The following is a 12,981-nucleotide window of genomic DNA, read 5'->3' as shown; positions in this document are numbered from 1 at the left end:
AGCTAAAACTAAAAACTACTTCCAAAAACATTCAGCTTTGATATTAATGAGTTTTTTGGGTTCATTGAGAACATGGTTGTTGTTCAATAATAAAATTATTCCTCAAAAATACAACTTGCCTAATAATTCTGCACTCCCTGTATAACAGCTCTTGTTTGCTGAATAGCCATAATGCAGACAAAACACAAACAACAAAAAGCACAGTTCAAACTGGAATGTAGAACTTATATGATTGAGCAAACAAGGCGCACACATGAGGAGATGACGAGGTGACCAGGAACAGGGATAAACTGAGGGTTTAAATATGCAGGATGATGAGAGGATGGGCAACAAGTGGAAAGACACCTGGAACTAAGAATCTAAAAGCAAACACCAGTAGTTCTGGACGTTGGTGATGGAACTGATCTAGTGGATCGGGCTCAGGAACTTGTACAGGTGCAGGAACCAGCTGGGCCCTAGCCACCCTCACCTGGGGAACTGGAACTTTTGAACTGGGGCAGGGGTAGGCAAGGTCCAATTCCATCTCACTCATGCCTCAAGTGTCTGCATTTGGGTCCTTCTCCTCTCTGCCTCCTCCTCTCTGCCAGTATCACAATCTCTCATTACAGATTTTGTGACACTGGCAGAGATCTGCACAGAGCACTGCTGCCTTTGACTGAGAACATTGTTGAGCAGTGGAAGGAATATTTCGAGGACCTACTTAATCACACTGGCACATCTTCTGTGGAAGAAGCAGAGTCTGAGGACGAGGGGGACAACTCAGGGGGTGAGGTCACTGAGGCAGTTAAACAACTCCTTGGTGGCAGGGCACCTGTGGTTGATGACATTCGCGCTGAGTTCCAGAAGGCTCTGGATGCTGTAGGGCTGTCTTGGTTAACACGCCTCTACAATGCTGCAATGACTGCAATGCAGTCAGTGGTTGCTGGAGTACTTTTCTATGCTGTGGTGTGCTGGGGGAGCAGCACAGCAAAGAAGGACTCATCCAGGCTGGAGAAACTGATCAGGAAGGCTGGCTCTGTGGTCGGCATGAAGCTGGACACTCTGGTGACAGTGGCAGAGAAAAGGACACTAAAAAAACTGCTGGACATTATGGACAATGCTGGGCATCCTCTGCACACGGCCATAAACAACCAGAAGAGTCTGTTCAGTGACAGGTTGCTTCTCCCAAAGACAAGAACTAACAGACTTAAAAACTCCTTTGTCCCACACGCCATCCGACTGTTTAACGCCTCTCTGGAGGGGAGAGGGAGGGGAAACAGGAGGACAAAAGAGGGGGGAACAACTAAGCTGTAGTGCCTCTTCACTTCACTGTGAGATACCTTTTTTGCAATACTTTTGTTAATAGTCAACGGTGCAATAGACCTCAATACTTTAAATGTGCAGTTCACTTGTATTTTTATTTTTATTCCTATTTATTCTATTTATCCCCTTCATATATTTTATTTATATATGTCTCTGTATTTATATATGTGTGTGTGTGTGTGTGTGTGTGTGTGTGTATATATATATAATATTCTGCTCACGCTCTGTAACTTCTGTCGGTGCTGTGCTTTTGGAAACCGAATTTCCCAGAGGAACCCACCCGAGGGATTAATAAAGTTTTGTCTTATCTTATCTCTTATCTTATGAGATCAGGGGAGATACTTCTGGATTGGCAGACTGGGGTGGTGGTTCCCATCTTTAAGACGTGGAGAAGGCATTTGACCATGTCCCTCAGAGTGTCCTGTGGGAGGTGTGCTTCTGGAGTATTGGGGTGTCTGGCCTATTGCTATGGGCCATTTGATCTTTATACAACCGTTCCAAGAGCTTGTTCTGCATAAATGGCAATGAGTCTGACTCGTTTTTGGTGGGTGATGGACTCCACTAGTGCTGCCTCTTGTCACAGTTTCTGTTGGTAATTTTTATCGACAGAATTTCCAGACATAGCCAAGTGGTGGAAAGCTTCCACTTGAGTAGTCTCACAGTCTCATCTCTGCTTTTCGCAGATAATGTGGTTCTGTTGGCTTCATCGGGTGATGGCCTCCAGCTTGCACTGGAGTGGTTTGCAGCTGAGAATGAAGCAGTGGGAATGAGAATCAGCATCATCAAATCTGAGGCCATAGTCCTCAGCCGGAAAACAGTGGAGTGCCCACTCCAGGTCAGGAACGAGTTTCTCCCCCAAGTGGAAGAGTTCTATCTTGGGGTCATATTCACAATTGACGGGAGAAAGGAGCAGGAGATCGACAAACAGATTGGTGCTGTGGCTGCAGTCATCCGGACCCTGTACCGGTCCATTGTTTACCCTCACCTATGGCAACTAGCTGTGGGTAGTGACCAATAGAACCAAATCTCTTGGGTGGCTGGCCTCTCCCTTAGAGATGGGGTGAGGAGTTCAGTCATCTGGGAGGGGTCAGAGGAGAGCTGCCGCTACTCCACATGGAAAGGAGCCGGTTGAGGTGGTTTGGGCATCAGATAAGGATGTCTTCTGGGTGCCCCCTGGGTGAGGTGATCTAGGCATGTCCCACCCAGAGAAGGCTCCAGGAAGACCCAGGACACACTGGAGAGACAACATACCTGTTGGCTAACCTGAGAATGCTTTGGTGTTCCCCCAGACATGCCAGGGAAGTTGGCCAGGGACAACTTCCCTGGTAACTGCTCAGGCTGCTGCCCTCACGACTTGGCCCCGGATAAGAAGAAGAAGATCCATGGATGGATGGATGTTTCAACCAATTCTTGTCATTTCACACAGTGAAGGCACTGTGTGAGCAGTGGTTGGCAATGAGATTGTCTTGCATATATTTTTGCCCTTCGGTTGACGTGTACATCACTATACGCTATACGTGCTACACATGGTGTTTTCAATATATTCCCAGCAGCACTTATCATGACTTTACGTACCGTAGTTCCATACTATTTTTTTTTATTACAGTTTCCTTTATTTATTAAAGAAGTTCTTATTTTCTTGTTTGTTTTAGATGCTACTGTGGTGTGTATATGTATGTGTATATGTGTATTGGCATTAAACCTTGTGAACTGACTGCATGTCTACAGCTCATCTCCTATTTAAATAGTGCCTGTTACAGTTCCCATATGCTTGGCTTGATGACAAAAATGCCTTTTGGCACAGTGGGCAGCCTCACTCAGAATAATGTAGCTCAAGCGGTAGAGCAGGTCATCTACTGATCGGAAGGTTGGTGGTTCGATTCCTGGTTTCCCCTAGTCTGCATGCCAAATGTCCTTGCGCAAGATACTAACCCCAAATTGCTCTCCGATGCATCCACCGGAGTATGAGTGTGTGTGTGTGAATGTTACTTAGAAAGCACCTAGAAAAATGTGCTTGTGTTAATGGGTGAATGCACAAGTTGTGTAAGTGCTTTGAGTGCTCAGAAGAGTAGAAAAGCACTATATAAGAAGCAGTCCATTTACCATTTAATGACCTCTCTAAAATGACTCTGGAAGACATTGTTTTGAGTCTTTTGGAGTCATTAAAACAACTAAATGCTGAGATGACTTTGCTGTTTAATAACTTGTTGATCTGTTTGGTAGGGAATCTCCCAGAAAAAATGAAACCCTGTCCAGATTTCTTTGCTCTTTTTTCCACAGTAAATATCATACATTGCTAACAGGCTTGTTTACTTAGTATGTGGAAGACACTTCTGGTTATAGTTAAGAGTCTATAAAGTGTGTGTGTGTGTCAACATTGCATCCAGCAAATGATATATGCAAACAGACTTACTGAAGTTTTCACAGATGATGTGGACTAATGATTTTGTTTCCTCTCCATGGGATTGTCCTGGTCACGTGTCCCCCTGATTCTAAAGATACATGTGATGTGAGTATTTATGTTCAGCCACAATAAACAGCAGAGACAAATGGGTAATGAATTTAAATAAGTCTTCTTGTCCTGTTTTTCATTTCATTATTTCTGTCATTTTTGTATCTCTTGATTTGAATAGAAGGACAATAGAGAGTGCCCATCCCGGCCATGCCCTACTCAGAACTGTGCAGAGAATGTGCCCGGCTGTCCAACACATACATGTGATGTGAGTCTTTGATGTTCAGGCACAATAAACAACCATCAATAATATTTAATGAGCTTAAAGGAAGTCTTCAGGTCCTATTTTTCTGTTCACTCTTTCTCTAATTATTTTTTTCCTCTGAATTTGAATAGACAGGCAAGAGGGAGTGCCCTCCTCAAGACTGCAAAGAAGAGAATTTACCTGGATACTGCACTGAGCAAACCAGAAGTAAGGACAAAAAACTTTACTAACCAATACATCTGGGAGAAGCATAAGAAAAAAAAATTAAACATGTCTTTTTTAGCACTTAAAATAATAATTAATTTTCTCCAAACTCTTTGGTAACTCTGTCTGGACTATTTATTGTATCGCTTGTTCTTCAGCTGCTTGCTTTAGGGATGACCACAGATCATCTCCCTCTATCTCACACTACCCCTTCCATACTTTTCTATTACACCAACCCTGTGTATGTTATATACATTATATATTCTGATCATTTTTATAGTTATCCTGACATAACTTTGCTTTCTCCTTTTTACTTTAATTCACAAAACTTGACAGGACAACAAATATATATTAAAAAAAAAGGACCTTCTTGTTGGTTTGGGGTTGTTAGAAACAAACTCTGCACTGAGCATCTTCATTGCAGAAAGGTTTAGGGTGGATAAAAACACATTTTGATGTACAAATAAAATGTATTTGCTTTTTTCGCTGTAAGATTTTGCACAAATATTTTAATATCTTCATACCTAGAAGCACAGGAATAATACAATAATGTGATGTGTTTACAGGTTGCACCCATTCTGGTGTAAATTATAACAATGGAGACTCTTGGAGGTCGGTGGAGAGTCCTTGTGATATCTGCCAGTGTTTGGTGGGTCTGACAGCAACTACATGCTCAGGTTTTCATCTGGTCACTCACCTTCATCTCTAATAATGCTGTTCACTCTTCAACACAGGACGGTTATGTTCGCTGTGAGAGGGAGCAGTGTTACACTCCCTGTAGAAACCCTGCTGCTCCTCCTCCAAATACCTGCTGTCCAGTCTGTGAAGGTGGGCTTAATTGCTTTGTGTAATAAGGTTTGTATATGTGTTAGACTGTAGAGGCATAATGTGTCTATTTGTGTGTCTTGTAGGCTGTGATGTGAATGGACATGAAGTCCCTAATGGAGCTGTGATCCCTGTTGGAGACCCCTGTGAAGAGTGTAGATGTGAGGTGTGTCTATAAGTTAACATTAGATTTGATTTTGATATGTGTAAGTGAATTAAGGATTATTTTGTTTGTTCTTTCTCTCAAAGAATGGAAATATGGTGTGTTCATACGTTTACTGTCCTGCTCCATCTTGTAACAATCCAGTGTATCATGCTGACGAGTGTTGTCCACGGTAAGGAGCCTGCCTGCTGCGATCATCCATATCATATTTTAAGCCTGTAGAGTTCTTGTCCTTTTAAAATGTATTTAATCAATGTTTACATAAACCTGTAGATGCGAACAGTGTGAATATGAGTCCAAAGTGTATGGAAATGGAGAAAGTTTCACCTCAAAGAGTGACCCCTGCCTCCAATGCTACTGCTCTGTGAGTTTAGTCTGATAGTTATGGTTACATGATGTTCATGTGACTGAAAAATGGATCTAAATTTATTTGTCTTTCAGATTAGCTGTGATATATGTGACAACTAAGTGGAGAATTTGACATATACATTCAATATTTTTCTTTCTCTGTCTCTTAGGCAGGTGAAGTGTTTTGTAGAAATATGGCTGCATCATGTCCTACATCACACTGTACTCATCCAGCTAGGCACAGAGGAGAGTGTTGTGCCACATGCAATGGTCAGTGTCAAAAATATGCGTCTAGTTCCCTCACATATTTCAACTTTTACAGAAACAACCGATCAGCTATTTGTGTTTTTTCTTCCAGACTGTCAGTATGATCAGAGGGTGTATGCTAATGGGGTAATGCTCAGGCTTCCTGGGAGTGGACCCTGCTTGCACTGCAGGTGTAAGGCAGGTGTATATAAAATGTTTTGTATCTAGTGCAAAAAAATCAGGCAAAGTGTGCGTTTTATGGCTTTTCCCACATCAGGAGACATATTTCTGCTTTCTTTGTGCTTTTTTCTTTTCTGGATTATAACACAGTTTGACTTCACACTTTTCATGCCTGTTAATATCACTGACAGTTCTTTTGGTGCTTCTGTTTTAGGGTGGGAATATAACTTGCCATGAGAAGAAGTGCCCTCCTGTCCACTGCTCCAACCCGATTACACATCCACATCTTTGTTGTCCAAGCTGCTAAAGAAATTTCTGACTCACACACACACTTACAGTGCATGTGCTGCTTACAAGTGAGTGCCCTATATGAAAACCTTCTCTTGCTATTGTAGCATGTATATTGGATGAGGTGGAATATGAAGACATCCCCAAAGACCCCTCTCATTCCGTTACCCACACCTTTCCAAAAATGTCAGTGTGAATTTGTGCTGTACACAGAATTGTAATTTTTGGATCCCCCATTTTAGCCAACCTACAGAGACCCCGGACTTGGAGGTTTTGGATTTTTTTTCCAGGATTCACATGTTTATTTTTAATCATATCTTTTTTTTCTTGTTTTTCCCAGGGATGTTTTAGGAAGACCGAGGTTGGTGCCAGTATTCTTTTTTTTTTTTTTTTGTAAATAATAGCCTAACAGCTCTGGATCAGCATGAGGCTATGTGGCAAATCCTGACAAGAAACCACAGGGGGATGCCCAGCGGAGAGACTAAAAGATTCCCCTATGTTTTGAGGGTAAATGGGAATCATAGCACTGCAACTGGCTTATTTCAAATCAAATCAAATTCAAATTTTATTTGTCACGTACACAGTCATACACAGTACGATATGTAGTGAAATGCTTGGACAACTGCTCGTGACCTAAAGAGAACAAAAAAGGAAAGGCTATGAATAAGATAGGAAATAAATATGAAAAATTAAAAAGGGTAAATTTAACTAGGAAGGAATAAAATATAAATTAAGGTTAAAAATGAAATAACTGTACAACACAAATTAGAATGAAGGGTAAATTTAACTGGGAAGAATAAGATAAAGATAAATATATAAATTAAAGTTGAAAATAAAATAACTGTACAACAAAATACACAATACACAATATAGAACTATATAAGAATGTATGAAGAAATCTAAATATAAATAAATATATACACAATAACAGCAGCTGTACAAGTATTAACTGGAAATGAAGAATATAGTGACCAGTGTTGTGCAAAACCAAAGTCCAGAAAGTCCAGTGTGTGTGTAAGAACCATATGTGTGGGTCAGTACTGTGTGGTGGTGTGATTGAGAGACCGTATCGCCTGCGGGAAGAAGCTCCTCCTCAGTCTCTCTGTGTTGGTCTTCAGGGAGCGGAATCGCTTTCCTGACCTCAACAGAGAGAACAGTCTGTTGTTGGGATGGCTGAGGTCCTTCACGATCTTCCTGGCCTTGGTCCAGCACCGCCTGCTGTAGATTGAGTGCAGGTCAGGGAGCTCGGAGCGGATGGTGCGCTCAGCTGACCGCACAACCCTCTGTAGAGCTCGTCTGTCCTGCATGGTGCTGTTCCCGAACCAGGTTAAGATGTTTCCCGCCAGGATGCTCTCTATGGTGCACGAGTAAAAGTTCCTGAGCACCTTGGAGGGCAGTTGGAAGTCTCTCAAGCGTCTGAGGTGGTAGAGACGCTGTCGGGCCTTTTTCACCACGGTGTTGATGTGACAGGACCATGACAGGTCCTGCGTGATGTGAACTCCGAGGTATTTGAAGCTGTCCACTCTCTCCACTGGGCACTCGTTGATGACGGGGGTCTGGTAGTTCCTCTCCTGCTTAGTGCTGAAGTCCACTATCAGCTCCTTTGTCTTACTGACGTTTAGAAGGAGGTTGTTCCTCTGGCACCAGTTCTCCAGATTCCTAATCTCCTTCAGGTAGGCCGTCTCGTTGTTATCAGAGATCAGGCCCACCACGACGGTGTCGTCAGCAAACTTGATGATGGTGGTGGAGCTGGTAGTGGCCACACACGTTGAACGTTGAACAGCCTGTTTTTGTTTTGTATCACAACGGTGTATGTTTTTTTTATGGGTAAATCTTGTTTTATGCATTTCAGCATTTTCTCACATCTTTTAGTAAACCTCATTAAACAGCATATCACATATATAGCAGTAATAGACATTTTAAGTCACATAAATTTCTCGTGTATTTGAGAAATGTCACATTTATCACACATCACTAAGACATCAGTGTCGATCAGTAAGATTTGAGTATTGATATAAGATGAGTACTCTACATGTGTGCTGAGATATTACTGTAAATTTTTACATGTAGTTTTTCTGATTCCGAGTATGATAGAAGACAGATACCTTGTGGCAAAAGATGGGCTGGCTTTGAATGGAGTGAAGTACGCAAGTCTGTGGGATCTCACAGGACACTCATCGGAGAAAGTGTTTTAGAAGAGATTGTACACAAGGAGAGAACTGGAACATGACAAATTTTCTGAATATCTGCCGCAGTACATCAAAGTGTAAAATTCTGCAATTTTATGATCCTGAGTGTTTGAGTCTGCATGCTTACTACAACAACGGCCAGGCTTTGCTGCTTGTCTATGCTATTGTTTTGCTATTACAAACAAAAAGTAAATCAGGCCTTCAAGCCCAGTTTTTGGTATTACCTATTCTGTATTTTGGGGCTAAACAGTAATCAGTAATCAGATACAGGGTACCTGCCAGCTAACGAAGAAGTCAAAACAGTAAGATAATGCCACCATCTGCTTCATTTCTTGTAACTATAACTTACAGTAGCCACAGTCCAAGTACAGTTGACATTGACTATACATAGAAAGGCTATTTCAGTTCACTAAAGGTAATCAGAGACATTTTTGAAGAAAGAAAAAGATTGACTGTGTTACTTCCTACTACTCAAAAACCACCAGATTCCAGTCAGGTTGCCAGAACCTTGGACCAGAAGTAATACGATAACATAAGTATCCATAAAACATATTTCATCATCTCATCCAAGTCATTTATACTGACAGAGATTAGAGTTCAGACTGGCTCGTGATGTCATCAGTAAACGCTAAAGAAAAAGAGAAAAACAGTGTGTTACTTACGTAGTCAGCTACTTCCGTGCAACTGATATAAGATGCGGTAAGCTGAACACAGCTTCAACTGTCTGTTTGTTGAAAAATAGTAACGGACCGCATTTTCTTGTTAGTAACTGTAACGGCATTGTAACGATAGGAATAGTAATTAGTTAGATTACTTGTTACTGAAAAAAAGTAACGCCGTTATTCCCATCACTGTATATCAGTCATGTGTTGTGTTTGTTGTGTTGGCGCAGTCCAGGGTCACAGGAAACACTTTCCACACTCCAACTGTAACCACTCAGTGCACCAACCTGTAGGGATGGGAATCGAGAACCGGTTTCCAGCAGTCCGTTGTTGATTCTTGCACTCTCACTACAATCAGCTGATTCATGGGTCAGAGCATTACTTTTATTTTTATAGGAGAAATGATGAGAATGCAGTGGTAAAGTGGAGACAGCTCCAGGATAGAAAAAGCTGCATCATACTGTTAACACAACTTTGGCTCTTAGCAAGCACCTGCACAGACAGCATGCTAACAACTCAAAGCACTTGCCTCATTCACACAAGAACTTTTTCTAAGTAAAGAATACATTTAAAAATATCCCACTCACTGATTGTTTTCCCCAACCTTATGTTCATCAGGATACACTGGCTGCCTGTCCGTCAGAGGATAGACTTTAAAGTTCTGATGCTGGTCTATAAAGCTCTGAATGGTTTAGGACCAAAATACATCAGTGACCTCCTGACCCAGTATGAACCTTCCAGATCCCTCAGGTCATCTGGATCCGGTCTTTTATCAGTTCCCAGAGTCAGAACCGGACACGGAGAAGCTGCATTCAGCTTTTATGCTCCTTATATCTGGAACAAACTCCCAGAAAGCCTCAGATCAGCTGAAACACTCAGTTTATTTAAATCCAGGTTGAAGACTCACCTATTCTCAGCTGCATTTGAATAAAGCACCAAATCCACACTTTTAAGCTTAAATTTCAAAACTTACATTTAACTACTGATTTTATCTACTGTTCTGATTTTATCCGTTTTGATTTTATATACTGTTTTGTTTGTTTATTAGTTTGTTTGCTTGTTTTAATCAATTTTAAATCATGCTTTTTATTTGTTTCTAATGTCTCTGTAAAGCACTTTGAATCACCTTGTTGTTGAATTGTGCTATACAAATAAACTTGCCTTGCCTTGCCTAGATATTATATTATCATTACAAATATCAATATTGTGTAAGTGATTAAGGATCAGCTTACTGTCACAATCTGGTAGTAGGAACTCAAGCGCAGAGCGGTTAGACGTCTCCAAAAACAGTTTATTTACAGCACCAGTGCACGATATATACAGTGAAGGGAAATCCAAACTCCAGGGAATCACGGGGAAGCTCTCTCACACTCACTCACGTCTTCTTGCCCAAACTCACCCACGTTCACACAGCAGGGAAGTCACAGGTCCGGGGAGGAAAGTCTGTAGCAGAAGAAAGGGAAGTCACTCACAAATCACAAAGCAAAGGTTCACAGGAGCTGGGAGAATCACTAACGTCTGTAGTACAATTATCCAGCAACGAGAGGAACTGTGTTCCAGCCTCAAATAGTGCTCCTAGGTGATGACAGCTGATTGTTGTCAGGTGTGTGGGCCAGGGGCGGGAGCCCACAGTGAGCTCCTCTCTCCCAGGCAGAGAGGGAGAAAGAAAACCAAACAACACATGTAGCCTTGTGGGGCCGGCCAGGCAGGCACAGGGACCATGACACTTACATTCCCAGATCCATTTTTCAAAGCGTATCAGAAAATTCTCTACTCTCTGTCTGTCTCATCTCAGTGTGCATGCTAAATAGACAGGAGTTCAGCAATGGGCAGGCATGGATGCTGGGTTCCTCTTCATATTTGAACACTACTGAAGTGATGGTCTATTTTCACATGTTGGTGAGGTGCAACTCCCGAGTGTCTTAAGTTCCTTTTTTTAGGTGTTGTTTGTGTCACCTTTTTTAACTGAGTAGTCAAAAATCAGTCAGATCAACAGTAATCTGTCATCCAAGGTCAAGTAAAAACAAATTTGAGAATCCACTCATGTTGGGTTCAGTTAGGATTGTAAGGAGACTGGCAGTGGTAACTCAACTTAAAGAAGGAAAAACCCTCCACTCAGAATGAGACACTGACAACAACTTAAAGGGGGAAAAAAGTGATTTGAGTGTATTCTACATTTAAATGGTCCAAAACATAGACATGAACAAAACATTTAAATAATTTCAAACAAGTAATCTTCAACAATGTACAATATATCACTTAAAGTGTCCATAAATGTATTAGGTAGCTGTCCTTTCAGTTCAGTGCACTTAGTATCCAGTGTTCTTAGTGTAACCGAGGACAAGGGATGAGTAAACGGGGCAAAGAAATAATTGATCATTTATTTATTACATAAGTTAAACATACAAATTCCCAGTCGTTTCCAGACAGGACTTACAACACATCCTGCTGATATCCCAGCTGCACATGAGACTTACCACACAAACTGTGCGAAATAACACTACAACCCGTCACACCCCGCTTAGTGACACTGCAATCGTGGCACACACTGCAAACAATTCGGGTCTCAGCGCAGCTGGGAATCAGTGCTATGTATGGCCTGTGATCTGAGAGATAAAGGGAAGTGGCACAAACAATTAAAATAAAAAACAAAAGAGAGGTTAGTCCGCCCTTACAAAACTTACTCTCAATCAATAACCGCCTCTACGGCTGGACGGACTAACCAAAACAAAATTACAAATCAATCAAAAGAACAAAAAAAGGACAGCAGAGACAGCACAGCTGAAAAACAAACAACATTATCAATTAAAATATTACCCAATAAAATAGCAATTTTATAAAACCATTCAAAATCATGAAACTAAAACAAACACTCAATATTGATCAGTTTCCCTGCGCGCAGTCGATCTAGGGCTTGATCAATTCTTCTATTAAAATTTGTGGTCACACTAAAAAAGTCCAATGACACATTAAAAAAATAGGCACATGCAATAGCAAAAGATCCAAACAAAAAATGGCAAAAGTCTCTTACCGACAGTGTACCCACTCGCACCTGAGTGAATTAATTGCCTCTGGTTTTTTCCACAGAAGAGCGCTGACTTCACCCCACACACCCACTACCTTTTCACAGCTCTTCAGCCAATCACCTGGCAGAGAGCAACAAACTGCCAGGTGACACTTGTTACATTAGTAAATTATTTGGACTGTCTTTGGTCACGGGTTTGCTTTTTGATGCATCAGTTTTTGTGTTAAGTGGAATCAGATCTGTACGGTGGTCCTGAGAGGCCAAACGGACTGCAACTTCAGAAAACACTTGCAAAAAGGAAAATGCCTGCAAAAAGAAAAACGCTGCAAAAAGGAAAATGCCTGCAAAAAGAAAAACGGTGCAAAAGCACACACAACACAGCGGAAATGTTTCTGGGGAGACAATAACCCGACCGACCAGTTGCACGAACCAAAACATGCTAACAAGTGCACTGGGACTGGGAGACACTTCAAAGAAGTGGAAGCGGGGCGGCCAAAGAGTAAACTTTCAAAAGTAAGTTCTGAATATTATGTCACTTATTTATGTGCAAATGTTTAATTACAAAGGATATTAAAACATTACTGTTGGCCACATGCCGGCAAAGTTATGTGACATTAGCGATGTTTGTACTTTCAGTGTTTACTTTGTTTTAAAGCCTTTACTTTATTAGGGCTGCCACGATTAGTCGACTAGTCACGATTATGTCGACTATTAAAATCGTCGACGACTAATTTAATAGTCGACGCATCGTTTGAAGCTTTGTAAGATCACAAAGGACGCAGGAATGAGTAGTAGGATTTAAGAGTGTAATAACGGACTGAAACAGAAGATG

The 12,981-nt window shown here is 41.4% G+C and overlaps 1 protein-coding gene and 1 long non-coding RNA gene across 3 annotated transcripts; one reads left to right on the top strand and one right to left on the bottom strand.

Annotated features, from left to right (window-relative positions):
* Positions 1-1,557: 1,557 nt before the first annotated feature.
* Positions 1,558-10,298, top strand: LOC145430176 (kielin/chordin-like protein). Of its 2 annotated transcripts, none has more exons than XM_080304740.1 (12): positions 1,558-3,811; positions 3,936-4,022; positions 4,151-4,226; positions 4,790-4,872; positions 4,958-5,051; positions 5,135-5,214; positions 5,298-5,383; positions 5,485-5,575; positions 5,730-5,829; positions 5,918-6,007; positions 6,200-6,341; positions 6,614-10,298. In XM_080304740.1, the coding sequence occupies exons 1-11, from the start codon at positions 3,743-3,745 to the stop codon at positions 6,220-6,222; spliced, it is 879 nt and encodes a 292-aa protein (XP_080160866.1). In that variant the 5' UTR covers positions 1,558-3,742; the 3' UTR covers positions 6,223-6,341; positions 6,614-10,298. The 2 variants fall into 2 exon arrangements, with proteins under 2 accessions (XP_080160866.1, XP_080160865.1); XM_080304739.1 differs by having other exon boundaries at positions 1,562-3,811; positions 5,918-6,003.
* Positions 10,299-11,493: 1,195 nt separating this feature from the next.
* Positions 11,494-12,341, bottom strand: LOC145430177 (uncharacterized). The gene is made up of 2 exons (XR_013910621.1): positions 12,156-12,341; positions 11,494-12,072 (listed from the first exon to the last, which is right to left on the bottom strand). It is a non-coding gene; the product is annotated as an uncharacterized LOC145430177 (long non-coding RNA).
* Between the last annotated feature and the right edge of the window lie 640 nt (positions 12,342-12,981).

This window comes from Astatotilapia calliptera, chromosome 7, assembly GCF_964374335.1.
Source record: "Astatotilapia calliptera chromosome 7, fAstCal68.1, whole genome shotgun sequence".
Taxonomy (NCBI): Eukaryota; Metazoa; Chordata; class Actinopteri; order Cichliformes; family Cichlidae; genus Astatotilapia; species Astatotilapia calliptera.
This window is presented reverse-complemented; position numbering and strand designations above follow the sequence as displayed.